Source organism: Enoplosus armatus, chromosome 9 (assembly GCF_043641665.1).
Source record: "Enoplosus armatus isolate fEnoArm2 chromosome 9, fEnoArm2.hap1, whole genome shotgun sequence".
NCBI lineage: Eukaryota > Metazoa > Chordata > Actinopteri > Centrarchiformes > Enoplosidae > Enoplosus > Enoplosus armatus.
In genome coordinates, this window is record NC_092188.1 from 20,085,423 (window position 1) to 20,105,468 (window position 20,046).

At 42.1% G+C, this 20,046-nt stretch overlaps 1 protein-coding gene across 1 annotated transcript in view; it reads right to left on the reverse strand.

The window, feature by feature from the left end:
• The window catches only part of plecb (plectin b), a 37,368-nt gene that overhangs the window by 7,878 nt on the left and 9,444 nt on the right, over positions 1-20,046 (reverse strand). Inside the window, exons 6-31 of the mRNA XM_070911544.1 lie at positions 19,518-19,684; positions 16,513-16,628; positions 16,246-16,349; positions 15,415-15,534; positions 14,416-14,511; positions 14,194-14,321; positions 13,235-13,328; positions 12,789-12,943; positions 12,308-12,641; positions 12,128-12,205; positions 11,821-11,982; positions 11,605-11,709; positions 11,414-11,509; positions 11,182-11,307; positions 10,904-11,056; positions 10,637-10,791; positions 10,143-10,269; positions 9,507-9,690; positions 8,589-8,746; positions 7,355-7,533; positions 7,121-7,259; positions 6,556-6,912; positions 6,383-6,466; positions 6,166-6,270; positions 5,916-6,014; positions 649-4,002 (exon numbers count right to left, since the gene is read on the reverse strand). Coding sequence (XP_070767645.1) covers positions 649-4,002; positions 5,916-6,014; positions 6,166-6,270; positions 6,383-6,466; positions 6,556-6,912; positions 7,121-7,259; positions 7,355-7,533; positions 8,589-8,746; positions 9,507-9,690; positions 10,143-10,269; positions 10,637-10,791; positions 10,904-11,056; positions 11,182-11,307; positions 11,414-11,509; positions 11,605-11,709; positions 11,821-11,982; positions 12,128-12,205; positions 12,308-12,641; positions 12,789-12,943; positions 13,235-13,328; positions 14,194-14,321; positions 14,416-14,511; positions 15,415-15,534; positions 16,246-16,349; positions 16,513-16,628; positions 19,518-19,684 — 6,975 coding nt within the window. The remainder of the gene's footprint in view (positions 1-648; positions 4,003-5,915; positions 6,015-6,165; positions 6,271-6,382; positions 6,467-6,555; positions 6,913-7,120; positions 7,260-7,354; positions 7,534-8,588; positions 8,747-9,506; positions 9,691-10,142; positions 10,270-10,636; positions 10,792-10,903; positions 11,057-11,181; positions 11,308-11,413; positions 11,510-11,604; positions 11,710-11,820; positions 11,983-12,127; positions 12,206-12,307; positions 12,642-12,788; positions 12,944-13,234; positions 13,329-14,193; positions 14,322-14,415; positions 14,512-15,414; positions 15,535-16,245; positions 16,350-16,512; positions 16,629-19,517; positions 19,685-20,046) is intronic.

The window sequence follows — 20,046 nt, forward strand, 5'->3', positions numbered from 1 at the left end:
CATCTCTGGCAAATATTTTAGCATGTTAATGTTGCTGGCAGAGTTGTGCTTGCCTGACAAATACTTAATACTTACTATGACTACTGGGCATTGTGACAAATGGGAGATTGACTGATGGATGTGTTTGAATGTTTTTTATCCTGCAAATACAGGTAACATACAAGATTTTGCTGCCGTCCATTATAAAAGCAGTGGAACATTCCTTTAAAACTCACTGAGCATTGGCATAAATCTTCGAGGTTAGGAATTCTGGTAAATCTGTGGGTGCATCTGCTGTAATGCTAGGCTATCTCTAGTTGTTGAGTCACTCTTAAGTCGAATTTTTTGATTAAATTGCTAAAGGAATATCAATTGAATTGTTTCAAGCTGTTGCAACTGAGTTTCCAAACTGAAAGAAATATAAAGCATGTCTCAAAAATTAAGAAACATTCCAGGATATGAGGGGACATTCAGGATGTGATTTGCATGAGCACAGTGCACTGTGAAAAAAAATGAAATCAAAATCATACTTAAAATCAAAGATATGGTTTCATGATTAGTATAATCAGAGAAAGGAATAGAGGAAATTTTAAGAAAGAAGTGTTTTAGTTTTCAGATAGAGTTAACAATGACATAAGCTGCTCTGCTATGCCATTTTTGACACAATACCTCTTTAGACTTATTTTGAAGTTCTTCAGCCTCCTTTTTCAGTCTAGCCTTCTCGTTCTCTAGGTCTGCAATAGCTTTGCGTAAATCGTCAGCCTCTTTGCTGGTATTCAGTCTTGCGACTTCCAGTTTTTCCACTACAGTCATTTTTTCTTTGGTGGCTATTTCAGTCTCATGAAGGCGGGTAGCAATCATATCAGCTTGTTTTTTGAATTTTTTAGCCTCTTCTTCAGCTTTGGCCTGGGCTTCACTGAGCTGAGAAACTTGAAGTTTGAGGGTTTCGGCCTCAGTTTTGATCTCCAATTGCCTTTTCCTTTCTGCGTCTAGTGACTTCTGGTATTCCTCTGTTTCCTCCTCCAGACGCTGTTGCATTCGTTGTTTATCCTCCATCAGCTTTTGTGCCTGCTCCTGGGCCAAGTCCTTCTGCTTTTGGAGCATCTCTGCCTCAGCTCTAAGTCTAGATGCCTCTGCTATGGCCTGCATTTTCTCTTTGAGCATTTTCTCTGCAAGAGCTCGTTGCTGATTGAGGTCTTCTTCTGCAATCTGTCTAAAGCGTGCAGCCTCTTGGGCTTCTACACTAAGTCTAGCAGCATCCCCTGCAAGCTTTTTCATATTGTCAGCCTCCTTGGCAAGGAACTTTTGTGTGTTATCTTTATCTTTCTTGATGAGGCGTTGATTTTCCTCCTCAATTCTGATTTTCAGCTTGAGTAGTTCCTCCATCTGAACCTTGACTTTGAACAGCTCCTCCTCCACCTCTGCCCTTTGTTTGACAGCATCATCAACCTCATCCTTCAAGCGCTGCAGCTCTTCATCCAGGACAGACTTCTGTTTATCAGTTTCATCAAGCTTAAGTTTAACCTTTGTGAGCTCTTGCTCTACTTGGAACTTCTGTTTTAATGTTTGCTCTGCCAGTTTTTTGTGCTTTGCCATTTCAGCATCAGCTTGTTGCTTCTGCTTGAGTGCTGCAGCTTCTGCTTGTGCTCGTTTAGCAGCTTCAAATTCAGCCTCCTTCCTCAACCTCTCAGCATCCTCCTGAGCTTTGGCTTGGTTTGCAGCTTCTTTCTCAGCAGCTGCCTTTTGTCGTTCTGCTTCCTCTGCTTGTTGACGAAGGAGAGCTGCCTCCCTTTCTGCCTTGTCCTTAGCAGCCTCTGCCTCTTTGGCAAGCTTCTTGGATTTCTCATATTCTTCCTTAAGCTTCTTCTGCGTAATGGTATCTTCCTTCTGTTGAGCAAGGACACTTTGGACTTGCTGCTCAGCTGTACTGCATTTCAGAGCTGCTTGTTGGGCTGCAACAATCTGCTTTTCTGCTTCTTTGTCGGCCTCGTCTTTCTGCTTTCTGGCTTCTTCTGCTTTCTTTCTCAGACGATCAAGCTCGTCTTGGGCTGCTTTGCGTTGTCTGGCTGCCTCTTGCTCTGCAGCAGCAATCTTCTTAACCTTTTCCTCTGCTTCCCTCCTCCTCTTCTCCTCCTCAAGGGCAAGCTTCCTTAGTTTCTCTGCCTCTTCCTCTGCTCTTAGTTTGCTTTGTTGAGTTTCCTCAGCAATGTTTTTCAGTTTGTTCAGTTCTAGCTCTAGATCAAGTTTTCCAGATGAAGCCTTTTCAAAGTTGAGCTTAAGAATTCGGATTTCTTCTTCGACAACTCGCCGCTGCTTGAGCGTGTCATCCACTATTGCCTTTTGTCTTTCCATTTCAGCCTCAGATGATTTTTTGAGTTGGACTATCTTTTCGTCAATATCTTGCTTGTGCTGGTTGGCCTGGTCTTCAAGAGCTTTCCTCTGGTAAGACTCATCCTCAGCTTGCCGCCGCAGTCTTTCGTTTTCTGCCTCCTTCTCTTTCAGGGCAATTTCAGCCTCTGTTTTTAAACGAGTGGCCTCGCTGATTGCAGCCAGCTTCTCTTTGAGAATCCTTTCAGCCTCTGCTCTCTGACGAGCTGCTTCTTCCTCAGCAACTTGTCTCTGATGCTTGGCCTCCTCTGAAATGGCTCTAAGTTTGCTTGCTTCCTCAGCCAGGTCCCTCATCTTGCTGGCTTCAGCCTCAAGAAGTTGTTTGCTCTTCTCTGTGTTGGACATGGTCTCCTTTTCTGCCTTGGACTTAAGCTGAATGAGTATATCCATTTCACTCCTCACTTTGGCCAGTTCATCCTCCAGCTGTTTCCTTTGTTGTTGAGCTGCAACGACTTCATTCTTCAGCCGGTAAAGTTCGTCCTCAAGGAGGGATCTCTGCTGTTCTGCGTTGTCAAAGTCTGCCCTAAGTCGAATCAGCTCATGTTCTGCAGTGAGTTTCTGCTGAGCTGTGCTCTCAGCTACCTTCCTCTGCCTCTCAAGTTCTTTCTCAGCTATTTCTTTCTGCTTCAGGGCTGAATCTTCAGCTTTGGCTCTCTTTTTAGCCTCACGCTCAGCCTCCTCCTTTTGTCTCTCAGCTTCTTCTTGAGTGAGGGTCTTTTTGTGAGCTTCTTCCTCAGCCTGGAGTCTTAGACGAAGGGCCTCGTTAGCTTTTTGCCTCCATTTCTCAAGCTCTTTTTCTGCCTCTTCTCTGGCTGTTTCCGCATCCTCCTGTTGTTTCTTGAGCAATGCTGCTTCTTGTTGCAGCTGAAGTACCGCGCCATGCTCTTGTTTGAGTGATTCTTCCAACTTTGAGGTCTTTTCCACAAAGGAGATGTGTTTGCTCTGGAGCTCAGCCGCAGCACTCTTTTGGGCTGCCACTTGAGCAACCTTGATTTGTCTCTCCTTTTCTATCTCTGCTTGCTTCACTTGCCTTTCAGCCTCCTCGGCCTGCATCTTGAGGTTTTCGAGGTCACCCAGAGCTTTTTGCTTTTGCCTAGAAGCTTCCTTCTCTGCCTCGGATTTGCGGTTGAGTTCCTCCTCTGCTGTGCGCTTCTTCTGGGTCTCTTCATTGACTTGTTTGCGGAGCTTCTCAGCTTCTTCGTGGGCGGCCTTTCTGAGTTTCTCAGCTTCAGCTGCTCTTTCACGAAGTTGCTTGAGCTCAGATTCTGCGGTAGACTTTTGTTTTACCGTTGCCTCAAGTTGGATCCTAATGATGCGAATTTCCTCCTCAATCTTGACCCTGCTTTGAAGAGCCTCATCCACCTGTTGACTCTTGTCCTGGATCTGCTGCTCTGAAAGGTTTTTGAGCTCGTGCAGTTCCAGCTGGATGTTGTGCTTTTGCTTTTCTGCATCTACAGCAGCAATTTCTCTCTTGCTTACTTCTTCCTGCATTCTGAGCTTCAGCTCTTGAGCCTCTTTCTCAGCTTTGGCAATGGCCTTTGCGTGAGCTTCAGCTAACTGCTTCTGTTTGTCTAACTCAGCCTGCATCTTGGCCATTTTTTTCTGCTCTTCCGCTTTGAGTTTCTCGGCAGCTTTCTACATTAGTGGAAGCAAATGGTAAAGAAAGGATTATAATCAAGCATGACATGTTAAAGGTAACACTTTACATTAACCAGCTCAAAAACAGTGTGGATTAAAATTGTAATTACTATAGTAATCACAGCCTAATCACACTGGAATAAGAGCAACGTAATGCACTGTATTACCCAGGCAATGTTAATATTAAAGTTAGCTCAAAGGTCAAGTCAAAGATCACTCGATGCAAATTAGATGCACATTCATCAAAATGTTAAATTCACGATGCAATTAAAATAATTCATGACAAGACAATTCAGGAAAAAATGGATGATGGGTATGTATCTATTAATGTATGGAAACAAAATATCACTTCACGACACTGCAAGAAAATCATATGGCATGCAACTGTAGCTGTAGCTCTAACTTTCAAGCACTGCATTATAGTATCTGTAGCTTCAATTCTTATCAAACTGAACATAATTTGTTGAAATATTATTTCAATGTTCTATTTCCATGTATCTCCCAAACATATTTATTTTATAATCACTATTCAAATATTGATATGTTTGATATAAATGTGTTTGAGTTATGTAAATAGGCAGTTGTACAAATAAATATATATATATAAAATTGTTTCATGTCTATCTTATTTGTCTGTGGATTGCCTGTGTGCAAAGTGTTGAAACATTTGTTTACACTTCATTTTTTTTTTTTTTTAATAAAGACTAAATGCTTCATGTTAGAATATTATTCACAGCATACACTTAGACTGGCTTTCATCTCATCCTGTGCACTGGGGGTTCTTTAAATCACTATTTGCCACAAAATGGAATGGAAAAGAAAGGCAAGTCAAGGATAACAGGTTCAGATGATGTCACTGTAAACCAGTTTATGAAGTGTAAGAAGCACTGTAAAGTATGTTAAAAAGAATATCGAGTACAAAGGGTAATTAAGGATGATAGTGACTCTAAGACAGTGTGGATAGTTACTGTAATTCTATAAAAGGCTGCAGTGAAAGCGAGAAAATAAATACGCCATAGAAAGCCAAAATGCAGTTTGAGAGAGACACAGATGACAGAAGGAATGGAGATTATACAGGAGAGTACAGAAGGTACTTGAAACACTGAATAATTTACCTCTTTAATGCTCAAACAAGTTAAGCATTCATCATGGCAAAGTACTGGCAAGCAGTTAAGAGAAGCAAAGAAACAAAACATTAGGGTTAGAAAATAATGTAAAACCTTAAACTTGTGTTAATTTGGAAGAAAAAGAGGAGCTGAAGACCATGATAACCAGGCTGAACTGTAGAGTCTTAACTTTAAGCTCAGGAAATAAAGAGGCCAGAGGGATAAGAAAGAAAAAAAATTGTAGTGAAAGAAAGAACCCCTCACTCTGAATCTACGATGGCACAATACACACAATGAATGGAGATGGAGTAGCTAATCCAAACACACAGTGTACTGTATTTATTCACTCTAGTTTTCGACTGACATTGAAAATTGTGGTCTCAAGCTTCCAAATAAATAATCTATTTAAATACTGAATTCACTTTCAATGTAAACACACTCAAACCTCATGCATCATATTTGTTCATTTGATTTACTTATTATTGTTTTTTTCACTGTTTTACTCGTCCTTTGTCTTGATGATCACTACTGAAAGCAATATGCTCCAGAGAATCGGTTCTTCTCTCGCTAATAGATCAGCTACAGTCTGCCAATGTTTCAAGCGTAACCAGTGCAAAGGAACTATTTGTCACCTTTACATTAATGTAATGTGTGTGTGTGTGTGTGTGTGTGAGACACACGGAGAAAAGCATGCATGGTGGTCGGCGGCCAATCTCGTTTGTTGGTTGGTTGGTTGATTATTTGGTTGGTTAGGTTAATGTTAGAATTTAGTTTGTTTGGGATCCTCAGCCAGTTGTCACGCACCTCCTCGTTCTCCAAGCGATGCTGCGTGTCAGTGATGAACTTGATGTACTGACTAGTCAGAGTCATCAGCTCACTGTAGCGGGTCCTCAGTGTTACATACTGGTACAGGGAGAAACAAACAACTCTTAGAAATGCGTAACTTTCAGCTTCATTCTTTCACAGTGAAATCAGTTAATGGCTAAGTTGTCCTTCATCAAAATATTCACTTTTTTCTAGAAACTGTATCCACATTAGGTTCTAAGAAACATACCTCCTGAATGATGTTGTCAGAAGAAGAATCCAGTTTGGTTTTCTTCAAGGGAGAAGCAAGAGGCTCCACCTGAGCTTTGTAGGCGACCAGCTGGAGTTCATAGTCCTATTTGAAAAGAAAACTCCATACCTCAGTTATGCCACAGATACTTTCTCTAAATGCTCCAAATTACAATATTTACCGGAATTAATGTAAACTAGTGTTGTTTAATGCCCACCTTGATAGCACCGATGTACGCTTTAGCATATGTTTGGCACTCATCAACTTTGTCTTTGTTCTGCTCAATCTCCTCCAGCAGTTTCTGTTTTAAGAGTTTAAGAGTTGAGCTCACGGGTTTCATGTGAAAACAATTAAAATAATGCTGGTAATATCAAGCGGCACACAATATACCTTCTCCTGGGTCAGCTGTTCTTTCAGAGATTTGCTGTCAGTGATGGGCACAGCCTGGATCTTCTCCTGCCTTTGCTTGGCGTCGCCAATCCAGCGCATCAGCCAATCATAGCTCTCACGATAGTAGCCTAGCTGGCGGCCAAGCTGCTCCAGCTCTCTCTGGCGAAGGTCAATCTGTGAGAAAACAGCCTTCCAGCGATCCTGGAGACCAGACAGGTGCTGGCGGTAGTAGTCCAGCTCCACATCACGCTCGCTGTGCACACGCGACATCTTGTCACTCACTGCAGAGGCCTTCTTCAGCTCTTCTTCCAGAGAATCAAACACTGGCTGTTCACCCTCAGCCTCAGCTCGCATTTTCTGCAGCATGCATACAAAAAGAAAGGGCAAGTCAGCAGTGATCATCAGTTAAGACTAGGCTGAACTACTTAAAAGGAACAGTTCCCAATTGGCTGAGAGGATGATTTGTATTTTTTTGTATGCAAATATAAAATCACTCATATACAATCAAGCAAGTTCTCCTCTAACAGATGTTGTATTTCTGACCCCCGACTCATATGCTGTTTACCTTAAGCTTTGTTCTATAAGTCTCTACTTCCTTGACATCACTGGGCACGGTGTGAACCTCGTGGAGACATTCCTCATACTGCTTGAGAATACCCTCAGCACCCTGTGTATTACGAATGACCATCTCCACAGTCTTCAGCCTGGGGCAAAAAAACAGTAGGTAAATAAGTAGCAAGGTGTGGGGCTATTAGAAAACATTTTCTCTAAACTCTCAAGAGTGGCCCGGGAGACTCACTTGTTGAGATAAACGGAGGAGAGCATGTGGACATGATCCATCTTCTGCACAGTGAGGTCAAGCTCGGAGCGCAGCATAGGACATGAGGCAGACTGCTGAGGGGAGGCCAAGACCTCTTGTGTCTTTGTAGAGACCTTATTAAGGTCCTTCTTGAGGCCCTCAAGCTCCACCTGGACTTTCTGTGCAACAGAAGAAGACAATGAGAGTCAGCAACATGTAAAGAGTCAAAACTTGACTGAGGTTAAACATGGACAAAAAAAAACAAAAAATCACAACCAGCCTGTTATGAGGAGCAAATTGCAAAAATGTGCTATAAGGCACCTTTAAAATTTAAATGATGCTGGGTTTCTCTGTGCAAGGATTGGCCAGCTGCACTGCACACATTCTGAGATCAGCAGGGACCAGAGCAGCTGCAGTAGCCAGCAGGCCTACAATCTCTGCAGCTTCATACAACTGCATACAAACATCTCAATCTCAATGCAATTCTCTGCTGCATTTTCACACTTCAAACCAACACTGATTGCGGCTCTCTCTCCATTTTTACAGTGGTTTAGGACAGAGAGAAATTCTAGTCCTCTTTCTTCTTTCCACCAATTTACCAGTCCACCAATCACTGTCCTTAACTGTCCACCATACTGCATGTATTCTGGCACGATGTGATTAAAAGGCATAAAGAATTTTTATTAAATTACAGAGTTATCTAATTATCTTATCATAAATTCTCCTCTCGTTTATTTACCCCGGCTTATCTTTTCTTGTTTATTCTCTGTGGAGTGATTTGTTTTGCCTCTAAGTCTAGGAGGCTGCTAAGAACCATGTTGCAGATGTTTTGCCTTCTAAAGATGTTGTCATATGTATCAGATGTATGCCATGAGAGTCATTAAATACAAATGCTGTACACAATGACCACATTATGTAATGGCGATATGCAGAGCATTTTGTATTTCTCTGAATTAACATTTCCATTTTCCTCTTGCAAAGGATATTTACTATTAGTCCCAACTTCATCCTCATAAGAAAGCTGACAGGAATAATGTAAATTAGCCCTTGAGATAATCCTCCAGGCAGCAGGCAGCGGATTCAAGCCTAGAGGCAGACTGTATAGCATGAAGTAGAGGCCGGTAGTAGCAGTCTCGGTCTCGGTCTGCTAATGTCTAATTTATATGGTAATGTTGTTTTGTTGTTGTTGTCCCATTGCTATTTCAACACATGACAGCGTTAAGTTGTTGAGTACCTTCTGCTCTGCTGTCTTCTGAACACATTCTTTCAGAGGCTCCTTCTCCATAGGTCTGCGTATGCGAGCCACAGTCCCAGCTTCACATTTCTCTATGTGCACACGCAGGTCCTTGAGCTCGGAGATGTAGTTCTTACACAGAGACTCATCCTGTTGACCTGTGTAGCGGCACATGCATTTGGTTAATACAGCAGTATTCGATAAACAATTCATTTAGCCAAAAGGTGCGATAGATTTTTGGGGCCAAGAATGTAGAAATACTAACATCACACAGCTTAGATAAGACTTTTGTGTATATGGCACAGTATGTTAGGCCATGTTTATAATTTGGAATTGTTGATGTGGAACTACTTAAGGGATATCTTTCTAAGTGTTTCACATTCTCAAAGCACTTCTTTTTTTGCAACAGCTACCACATATTTGGAGTGCACTTAAGCATGATCACATGCAGCTCTTCATGTGTTGGTTCACAAACACACGCAGCTCCGTACACTACAGTCATAGCGTACAGTATATAGCAAGTATTTTCTACCTAGTAGTAGTAGTCACACTATTAGGTGATATGGCTGCATGACAAAAAGCACAACATAGTGTAGCTTAACCTACAAAATATAGATTCTACTTTGTGCAGAGCTGCAAAAAAGAAAAACAACTTGGGAACCAAAACAACATGCAGTCACTCAAGACTCTACTCTAAGAGCGTCTCATCCAAGGCTTCAAAGCATGTACACACACTAGCTTGGTGAGCTGTAGCTTTGACTGGCTTGACATCACTCACCTTTGAGACTAACAACCATTAGTCCTGAAAGGTGAATGACAATTATATACTGTAAACTTTCTATACACTTATTGTATATTCCCTTTATATATCAACGAATAATCAGAAAATAATGTTATTTGGAGAAAAAAAAAAGTTACCTTTCTCCATGGAGCGAAGCAGGCCGTCGAAATGCTGGGTCGACTTAGTGTAGTCCTCCTCGATCTGCATGCGGTCATCAGGGCCAAAGAGCTGCGAGTCCTGGCTGTCACGCATGTAGTCCTGGTAGTGGAGCTCCAGGTTCCTCATCATCAGCCTATATTCCTCTGGTTTCATGGTCTTTAGCTGCACAAGGTGGAGAAAAATGGGGGAGGGATTAGGAGGCAGGACTACAATGGAATTCCACGTAATGTGCACTGAGCTTGGTGCAATAATTTGATTTAATGATGTATTTATGTTTGGGGTCAGGTTTATTTCATGAACTGATATATAAAGAATCATTAAAGCTCAAAGAAAACAGATAAACAGTTTCCTCGTTCTTTTAATCATGGCCAGTACACTCTTTCGAGCGCCAGCAAATGATCCTGCAGTAATTGAATTTGATTCCAAACACTAAACACAATAAAACTCTTCCATGCATAGCCTGCTCTTAATATAAGAGACTTTAGTGTCTTTCCCTCTCCTCCCCAAACCTTGATTGATTTATTTAGCTTCCTTTAGCTTCCTACAGCTAATTTAAGCTACTACTTTGGTCTCATTTTATAATAAATACAGTAAGGTGAGGTGTTAATAGTCACCATGGTGATGTTCCAGGAGCGTATCTGTGTGAAGTCTCTCATCAGGTACTGCCATGACAGCAAGCTCTTCATGTCTATATGGAGCCTCTGCCACATAGACACCATCTGCTGATGACCTGCATCCAGACTGGAGTAGGAGAGGTGCGCAGATAGTGCAAGAATTAAGAAACAGACAGTACTTCAGAGATTACACCTTACCATTAAACACAGTGCAGGAAATTGCCAGTTACCAGTTAAAGGTTATCTGAGGCATTACATATTTCCAAAAAAAAAGAACCACATTTCCCATAAATCCTGCTGCCTTAGGATTTTAGAAAATGTGGTTACATCTACCACTGCAAATAACATCTGTAAATTCTTTGTCATTATTTCATGTCACTGTTTTAGAAAAGCTAAGATCTACAGTGGAGTTCAATACCCAGAGTGAGGCTACATTACCCAGTTTATACACACAGGTGTCACACTCATTTTGTTTTGTTTTACTGTGTTCTCACCTGGACACACTGTCCGTGGCCTCCTTGTTGACTGGAGGCACAATGAAGCAGACAGAGGGCACCACCGCCTCGTGTCCATTGCGGTTCAGGACCTTCCACTTGAAGGGCTGAGAGTTGTTGAGGAGCGCACACTCGTCTCCTTTATGGACAGTGATCTGAAACACAATCCACGATTGATAAATACACACATTAAAGAGGGAATGCTGAGGTTCTGTGGCAAGAGGGACCACTACAAATCCCTGTGGACCGGTGAGCAGGTGTTCTCACCTCCTGTTGCTTAAAGTCACAGACAGCCTGAATGGGCAGTTTGCCTTTGATGGAGGTGGTGGGGTTGCGTGGTTTCAGCTGGATGATGGACTTGGCTCTCTTGTTTAGGCCGGTCACAAGGGTCTTGAATTCATTGAGCTGTTCTTTCTCCTCCTGTTGAACAATAAATAAATACAAACAAGATTAGAATAAAAATGATTTCCAGTTTTCTAAATGGTACACATTAAATATAAGCAGTGGGACAATTTTATATATCAACGTAAGGAGCCATCACTCACCACAGCATCCTGCAGCAGATCCTCCAGGCGTGTGGCTGTGGTGGATCGATCGCAGCTGTATTTCTTTTTCATGTTCTCTTGCATTTTCTTCATCTTGTCCTGAGCCTCTTTCACATCGGCGAAGAACTGCAGGAAAAAGACATCAAGGGGGACAGAAAACTTTAGTCTTTGGCTCTACGAACATTGATGTATGTTTATGGCAGGGTTATTGGAATTGCACAGAAATTTGTACCTGGTAGTAGGCTGTGTTTTCTTTGAGGTGAGCCTCAATACAGCAGCACAGCTGGAGGATCCAACTCCACTGAGTCTGCAGGGCAGCTGTGAAGGACTGCAAGACACAGAGAAGACACGATGACAGTGCATTAGTAGTGGCCTCACTCAGTAGCTTTTATACCGTCCAGTTGGATTTACTAGAGTCATCACCTCGACTGTCTTCTTGCCAGGATGTCCATCCTTGACAAGTTTGTCTCCCATGGCCTGGATATCATTGACCTTCTTCTCCCTCAGCTCCAGCTCTCGCATGAGACCCTGAAGAATTCAAATAATTAATTCATTAATCTAAACATCTTTTACAAAATCTAAAGGATTGGAATTGGAAAAAAACATTTAAAGCATGTGACCACAGACTCTAAAACACACCGAGTAGTTGTCTTTCTTAGCCGTCATGTTGGTGTTCCGGTCACTCCAGTCAAAGTTGACCTCCTCCTCTTCTTTTTCATTTAACCACATCAGTTCCTTAGTGGCAGCGCTGACGAATGTGTGGAGTGAATCCAAGTTCCTCAGGCGGGACTTGGAAGAGTTCTGAAAGGAAAAATAAATCAACAGTTGATTAAAAAAATCAGGACTCATATACCTATAACTTAAAGCCTTTACATGCTGTGCAGAGAATCTAAAGAAAATCGAAATATTAGCCACTGAAAAATGTTTGAAATCTGAAAATATTCACCAGTAGTTTGCCGTACTGAAGGTCCAGTTTACCCAGGTATTCTCTGTACGTGCCCTTGCTGACAGGAGATAGCTGGCTCTAAAGAATACAAAAGATGCAACAGAGGTTACTTTTAAAATCAACAGCACAAATGTCGGACAGTATGGAATCCTTTTCCAGTGGTCCTGATAAGGGTACTACCTCGTCGGCCCTGGACCGTTCGATCTTGGATCGGAAGTCCTCCACAGTTTTGTGCAGGCCTCTGTGGCTGCCCAGCTGGGACTCCACAGAGGGCAGATCAGAGCCCCACTCAGCTTCATCAATGCGAAGCTGGTTCTCCTCTACCCAGGCCAGCAGGTCTTTGACATAGTGAAGGGTCACATCATCCAACTGAGGCCGCGCCTTTATGGTGGTATGCTGGATGGTTTGCTGGGTGGTCTGCATCAGGGGTTCCTGGACAGCGGTCCCAGCAGACTTCAGACGAAGGTTGTAATCACTGCGCAAGTTCACCAGGCGCTCATGGAGGCGGTAAACCCTGTGGAGATGAGAGACAAAATCGATAGTCTCCTTATAAACTTATACTACTGCTTTTTTTTGTATTCAGAACTGTGTTTTTGAACCATTCTGTAACAGGGCGTATTATGTTAAAAGTTCACTTGAATGCAAAGCACGTAGCGCCTACCTGCGGTACATCTGTTCAGCCTGAGGGTGGCGCCCGTCCTTGAGTATCTGCACATCATTGAAGAGCAGGCGAATCATGTTGTCTGCCTTGTCCAGCTCCCTCTCCACTTCTACTGTGTGCTGAGCTCGTTTCCCTGCATTCAGCAGACGAATGTCCTGAAAGGGATGAAAGCCAATAAAAACATCCATTTTCATTTTCGTTTCAAATGCCACCCACATTAGAAAGGACAATAAAGGCTTGTGACAGCGATTGACACTTAAACATCAGGCCTTTCTCTGCCTGAAGGATACTTGAGATTCCTATGAATTTCTTTTTTTCACTTTTCTGTAACTTTGCACTACATAGAGATAAATGAGATACATTTAGTATTTAAAAACTTTTCTTTTGGATTCTTTCTTCTTTGTGAACACATACCATTTCTAATGTTAGACCTGAACAGGACTCACCGTCTGCAGCAGGGTCTCCAGGCGGCTGAGTTGGTCATCACCCATCCCCGACTCCATCTGGACTTTACTGTAAATCCTCTGGAGCCTCTCGAGTCTGGATAAGACAAGATCAGTAAAGACAAATTTAGATCAATAAAATACATGCAATAGTGATAATCCCTGTCCCAAAACGTCCAAACTACCAACTCCCTCCTTGACATTTCTAGGACTAAAAACCTGTGTTAGACAACCACATTGCATTAAGACTGACAGACGCCAAAGATCACAACTTACGGCCATCTGTGTTGCAGCAAATACTCCAATTTATGAGGGTCACTCACAAAAGCCATTCCTCAACTCAAAGATTACAGCACCAGCTGAAAGAAAGTCGGTTCTTCTCACACTCCCATTGTATCTTAGGACAATACTTTTCCACGCAGCAGCACAGACTGAGACAAAAATGTCTCCGTTTTCTGACAAAGACATCCAGTCTGCTCATTCAGTCATTCCACACGTCAGAACCATAAACAAGGCTATCAGACTGCAAGATGACCGGACAACCTCGTGACACAAAACCATCCCATTTTCCAGGCATGATGCAACGCTATTCTAAATACATAGGACATTTAAAACGTCTCATCCTATTTCATCAGACCCAATTCTATCTTTTTATGTGTCCTATTATGAGGACCACATCTCTCTCATTTTGATACTTAGCCAAAACACACCAGAATGTTATTGACTAACATTATCTTCTACCAAAGCAGGAACATTATGCAATAAGTCTGCAACTAAAAATCTATAATGGTAAAACACTGCTCATAGTTGCTTGATGAAGAAGCAACAAGCTGGATGTGGGGCCTGATTTGTTAATTTCTGTACTGTTCTGTCTTGTTACCACTACACCCCTTGATTGGAAAACGTACGATAAAAATTTCATTCAGAAAAAAAAAAAATATTATGGCATGTCCTGTCCTTACCTCTCAAACTCTATCCTGAGCAGCCGTTCTCTTTCCAGGATGGCCACATGGAGTCGACCCCATTCTTTCTCCACATCAATGGGATGGTAGCCTGGAGGGACCTTCACCTGACCGGCATGCACGGCACTCTGTGCACAGACGGGAGTAGAAGGCGTTCAGTCATCTCTCAATAGCACAGGATACAGTAAAATACAAAAGAATGGAAAATAAGGGTTAGCTTGCCTCAAAGGACTGGTAGATGTGTTTGGACCGGCTCTTGTCGGATTCTTTCACTGGCAGCTCTGTCTCTTTGAACTTCAAGAACTGGCGCCAAAGAAGCTGAGGACAAAATACACAAAAAGAAAGTTCATATTTTATTGTTTTGTCATTTAATTTATGTCTTAAGTTGAAATCTATTTTCGTTCCAAGACATAATGACTGATGAAATAAATCAGCATCAGCCTCTACAGAACAACCTTGACTGTACTTGAGTAATTGACCCATCATTATGCTGCTGTCTTAGGGAAATATGCACTTGGGTCAGTTAAATGAATTTGAAATCCTAATTCCCTAAATAGGATAAGTACATTAAGGTAACACGTTACACGCTACAGTTCTAATAGTCTGCATACAGTGGGGTGCTAGCTTCTATTGTATTATTCGTTCATTACCATAACTGGTTTAAATTGAGTTGACCTTATAATGAGTCAAATAACTTCACTGCCTATATTATTGAAGAAAAATGTCTAACTATACTTATATATATATACTTATAACACCCAAACCGCTACTTTTGATGATGCTGTGCTGCTGATAATTTGACTTCAAAGAGAGTTAAGAAAAACATTAAAGTCACGCTAAGCTTTTGTTCTGCACTGACTGGGAGTGGCACAGCAGTGGTTCATCTGAGGACTAGGTTTACAATTATCTGCCTTTTGGCTGCATTTTCTCAGCACCGACACTGCCCCACCTACAGTACAACAATGTCTGTGAATACAGTTGCCTCTATCTGCCCACAGCTAGACATTATCTAAGCATGTTCTTTGATCCAACAATGGACAATCTCTTTTTGACAATACTTGAGTGGTCTTCTTTAAATAAAAACAGAACTTTTTCTTAGAGAGCATTACGTGACACCATTTTTAAAAAAAAATATTTGTGCTCTTCAGTGCTGCTTAACTGCAAACCCGCAACAAAGACAAATCTCTGGCCTAGAGGCGCAATATCAACATATCATCTCACCTCTATCTCCTCATAGCTAGCAGGGAACTTCCTCTCCTCGAAGACCATGACATGGTGGCGGATCCACTGGAGCAGAAGAGTCACCAGCTCGTAGTACTCCTGCCAGCGCAGCTCCAGCTCCTGCAGCCAACACAGCAGAAAAGATAGCTGGGAGTTTAACAACAACAGACAGTAGGGCTCTTTTTCTCCTGCGTCTCCATGTTCCGCCAGTCACACACATCACACTAAACTCGATTAGGTACCAACAATCCAGGTCTTGTGTGAGTGGACAAGGAGGCAGAGAGTGGAGTAGGGGTTGATGAAGGGGGCAGTGGTGGAGGAGACAGTGGGAGAAGGGAGGCAATGGTGGGAGACAGACAGACAGAGGCATATTTCTACACTTCTCCCAAATTCAGTGTTTAAAATGACGACTTGGTTCGAAATGCAACAGGACATTAAATGTTCCAGCATAGCATTAGTTACTACTATACAGTTTGTTTTATGTGAACAGATGATGGGTGACAATACAAACAAGCCTATCCCTTTGGCTTCTGCGTTGTAAACACCACAGGTTGCTAATTTCCTGCGATACTTGGTTTCACAAGACTTCTATTTCTCTTTGAACTTCTGGAAGCGTTGGAAAACACTGTCAACAAAAAGCTCATTTACAAGCAAGAGTTTGAAAGAGTCACAAGCCTCTTCAGTGTTGATTAAATCTGATCAAACATTCAATCAAATCAAATTAGAGCAAACACTTGTGTTTCCCTGAGGCCCATTTGTCTATAGCCTTTTTAAAACATTTTGGAGTTGTGCATCAACCGAGACGCATGGTATGAAACAAGCTCTGCTCACATTAGCTCTGCCGCCATCGTGCACGTCAACCCGAGGCATGACATCATACAGGGATGATACGTAAGTGATGATGGACTTCTCATCAGGGTGTGGGACGTCGACATCTGAAAGCATGAGCATCTCATTATTTCATGTTGCAAATTAATATAGACAGAAAATTGTAGAAATATTGCAGCATAACCCACTAAAAAAATGCTGATGAATGAATATAACTATTATCAGTATCAATGAGCAAGTCTGGTGTTTCAGATTAAAATTTGGCCTTACCCTCAGGGTCCAGCAGGCGCGTCACTCCCAGGTCTCTCTCCGCCACACTGAAGGCCTGTTCCAGGTTCTCTAGGTTGGTCTGTCGGTACACTTTGCCCATGTCGATGAGTCTGGGACTAGGGGGACACAAAAATGAACAATTGATCACCAACAGCGTCCAGGCAAAAGGGGTAAGTTGTAGTAATCTTCTGGGGTGGTCTAGTGAAACATGTCATGAGAGTTTAGCAGTATGACTGACTATGATCTGCAGTGTAAGGACGTACATTTTGAGTTCCATAAAAAGTACCCATATTGAACACCAGCCATTATCTATTTGATAACAATATGTAAGTGGGTCCATGTTGGCTCTTTAACAGGGCGATTGTAAAGCTACAATTAGTGTTGTATTCCCGGAATTTTCAGCTTCAGAAATCAAAATTAGAACTTGGCAAACGGGATCAAGATATACAGATATACAGAATTAACGCAGTCTGTATAAGTCAGCTCACTTATATGGTATGACACAAAATATATGAGCAGCACACATTCTGCCAATGGCTATATGCTGTTAAAAAGCCCACCTGTTCACTTTCTGACAAACCTGTGCGAGCACCTGCCTTTTTTTTGTCCTGTGGGTGTTTGACTCCCTTTGGCAGATGTCAGAGCATCTGTAGGTGGAATGTAATTTATAGAGCAGCTAACATAAAGCTGACACATTTTGAGTTGGCAGCCAACCACATCTTGACTCCCAGAACGCACAAAAGTTCACGTCTTCAGATTGCAGAACAGCGTGATTGAATGCATCACAGAGCCTCGTCTGTCATGCACACATACTTGACTATTACAGAACTTTCAATCACAGTATCATAAACTATAGCAGCTTTAAACATTACTAAATCCAGACATTCAAATGTGCAGTGCATATCCCTGCAGTACTGATTATGATATTTAGTAAGCAAGTATGGGCAGATTCATACAGCTCTCTGATGCGTAGAGTGGAGTGGCCCGCATTCTGTCCATAAACAGGAGAAGACTCCACATGGCGTATTTCTCTAACCGAGTACTGCTGTGTCGGCCTAGAGGAGCTGCTCATGCTCGGTCCATCCTCTCTTCCCACGAAGCTACGGGAACTCCATCCGTGGCCCAGATCATCGCTGCTAGAGCGGGCCCCTGAGCTATGGGAACCTCGGCCTGAGTCCCAGGAGGATCCCTCGGATGGGATATCCTCACACAACATGAGCACGCGATTGTCCACATCACTGGCAGACCCAGACCTACCACCGATGAAGCCTAGGCTTCGTTTCTTAAGCTTAGACTTCTTCCTTCCACCGAGCATCTTAAAGTCTGCCAGAAGCTCCTTGTCCAAGTGGCAAGTAAAAAAAAAAAGTTATGCTTCAGTGGTTTACAGCTTCATTCATTCAATCTTTTTATGGCTTGATGGTTTGCATGTAAATCCATCCTACGCATTGTGTCAGGTGTTCATCATCAGGTGAAGATCCTCTTAATCCTTCTGCAGGCTTTGCTGAGATGAAAAAGCCTCCTAGTGGTACAGCTATGTCACTGCTCCTTCATCAAGGCCTTTCAACATGAAACCTAAATTCAACTGTAGTCTTGTAAACCTTGGACAATCTTGAAGTCCCTGGATGAACGCATATTCTGCACTAGGATACTCTCAATTATGTCTAGGCACGAAGTAACGCCACAGTTTTCATGTAGCAGCCACAGAGTGCTGCAGCTACGCCCACACACCACACCCCTCACCTTTATGAAAGGCAACACTAATCCAGCCTCAGGTGTGTCCAAAAAAGAGAATAAAAGTTGCAGGTACACGCTCAACTTCAAGAAAACTTGCCCCTGCAGGCTTCCCTGTCTTTCAATACATAATGGCTCTAAAGAGAAAGTAGACTTTCTCTCATCTAATTCATCTTCTCTTCTGTTTGCTCACTGGACTCGGCATGAATCCCTTTGTTAAAGGCAACTAAAAAGGAAACCAACCAATGGCAAACTGTATTGACAAATCTTCCTGAGAAATAAACGCACATTCATTTCCCAGGATGCTGCTATACAAAGCAATCCTTAACCACTAATTCTACTATAAATACACACAACAACTTTAGGGAAATTGACATATTTAGTGTTCAACCGCAAGGAGTTCAGATTTTGCTTTTTAATGCTGAGTTCCCGATAGTTAAACAAGATAATCATATTTAATAGAGGAATTATCATCTTAAGGTGGTAGGGTATTACTCATGACCAACGCCCGTCACTGGTATTCCTAGCCTAAAGGCCTGAAAGATTCATGGAGAGGCTTTAATACAGCAGCATGAGACAAGTAAATAGAAAATGTGTCAAAAGAAGACATTTGTTATGGATAGAGTGAAGCAAAAATATCAGATTTTAAAACCTCATTAAAGAGACAAGACTGCATAAATGAAGTGCAACTATTTGGAGGCTCTGCACTATTAAATCTATATGACTCTGCTAATTGTCTATCCATTAAAATAAATCAGATATGATACCATCAAAAAAAGCCATGACATGGTTATCATGTCTAAAATTATCTCAGGAATAGATACATCCCGTCAGTACTGACAGCAGGATTTAATTACAGAGCAGGTTTAAACTGGCATTAAAGTATGAAGTGTAATTTGACATTTGAAAGCGTGCCAAGGTCCCACTCCTGCTCCAGTTCACTCAAAATTCAGCAACCTTCATGGATGGTGATGTGTCATGACAAGACCCAGCATCACTGTTCGTACTACAGAAGCACATATATAGCCCCTGCATTTTTCTAAATTGTTCATATTTGACATTGTAAGGTGAATATTGAGCTATCAGCTCAATAAGTAATCGTTATTTTGAGAGCATGGGCACGTTATACAGTATAGTGTTTGTCTTTATGCACTCTGCTATATGGTTCTATAACAGCAGAGCTTGTATGATGACTAGCATACCAGTGTTAATGTTTGTAGTCCCGTTATCAATTTACAATCACATAATTAACCAGCAAGAAATTCAGCACTCACTGGTGTTTGTGTATGACAGCGTTGAAGAGCTTGCCGTCCCTCCAGCTGGTGGTGAAGTTATCGCAGCGGAGGCCCTGGTAGCCGTCCGTCATCCTCTGGGACCAGAACAGCAGCTTCTCCTTGGCTGTCATGTCCTCTGACTGGCCGTTGATCTGAATATCTGAGATCTGAGAGAATATATATATATGTATATATATAAAATGTTAGGAAGGTGGCTGATGTGTAGAATATGTTAATTGAAGAGATATGAAGGAAATTAGTCATTAGTGGAAACCAAAAGATGCAATTTGAACGAAACCACTGGATACCCATGGTTTATTAGATCATTTAACACCTTTAACCATCCCTTGACTTAATATCTTTCCTGGTTGATTAGCATGTTATATATTTACCAGGACATCAGTAGACTGAAGTGTTATCGTTTCTGACTTGTGTCACAGGATGCAGCAGGATTTCTGTCTGGTCTAGTCTGGGGAAAAACCCGCTGTGGCATCAAGATAACTTTTCACTTGGGGAATTAGGGGGCTGG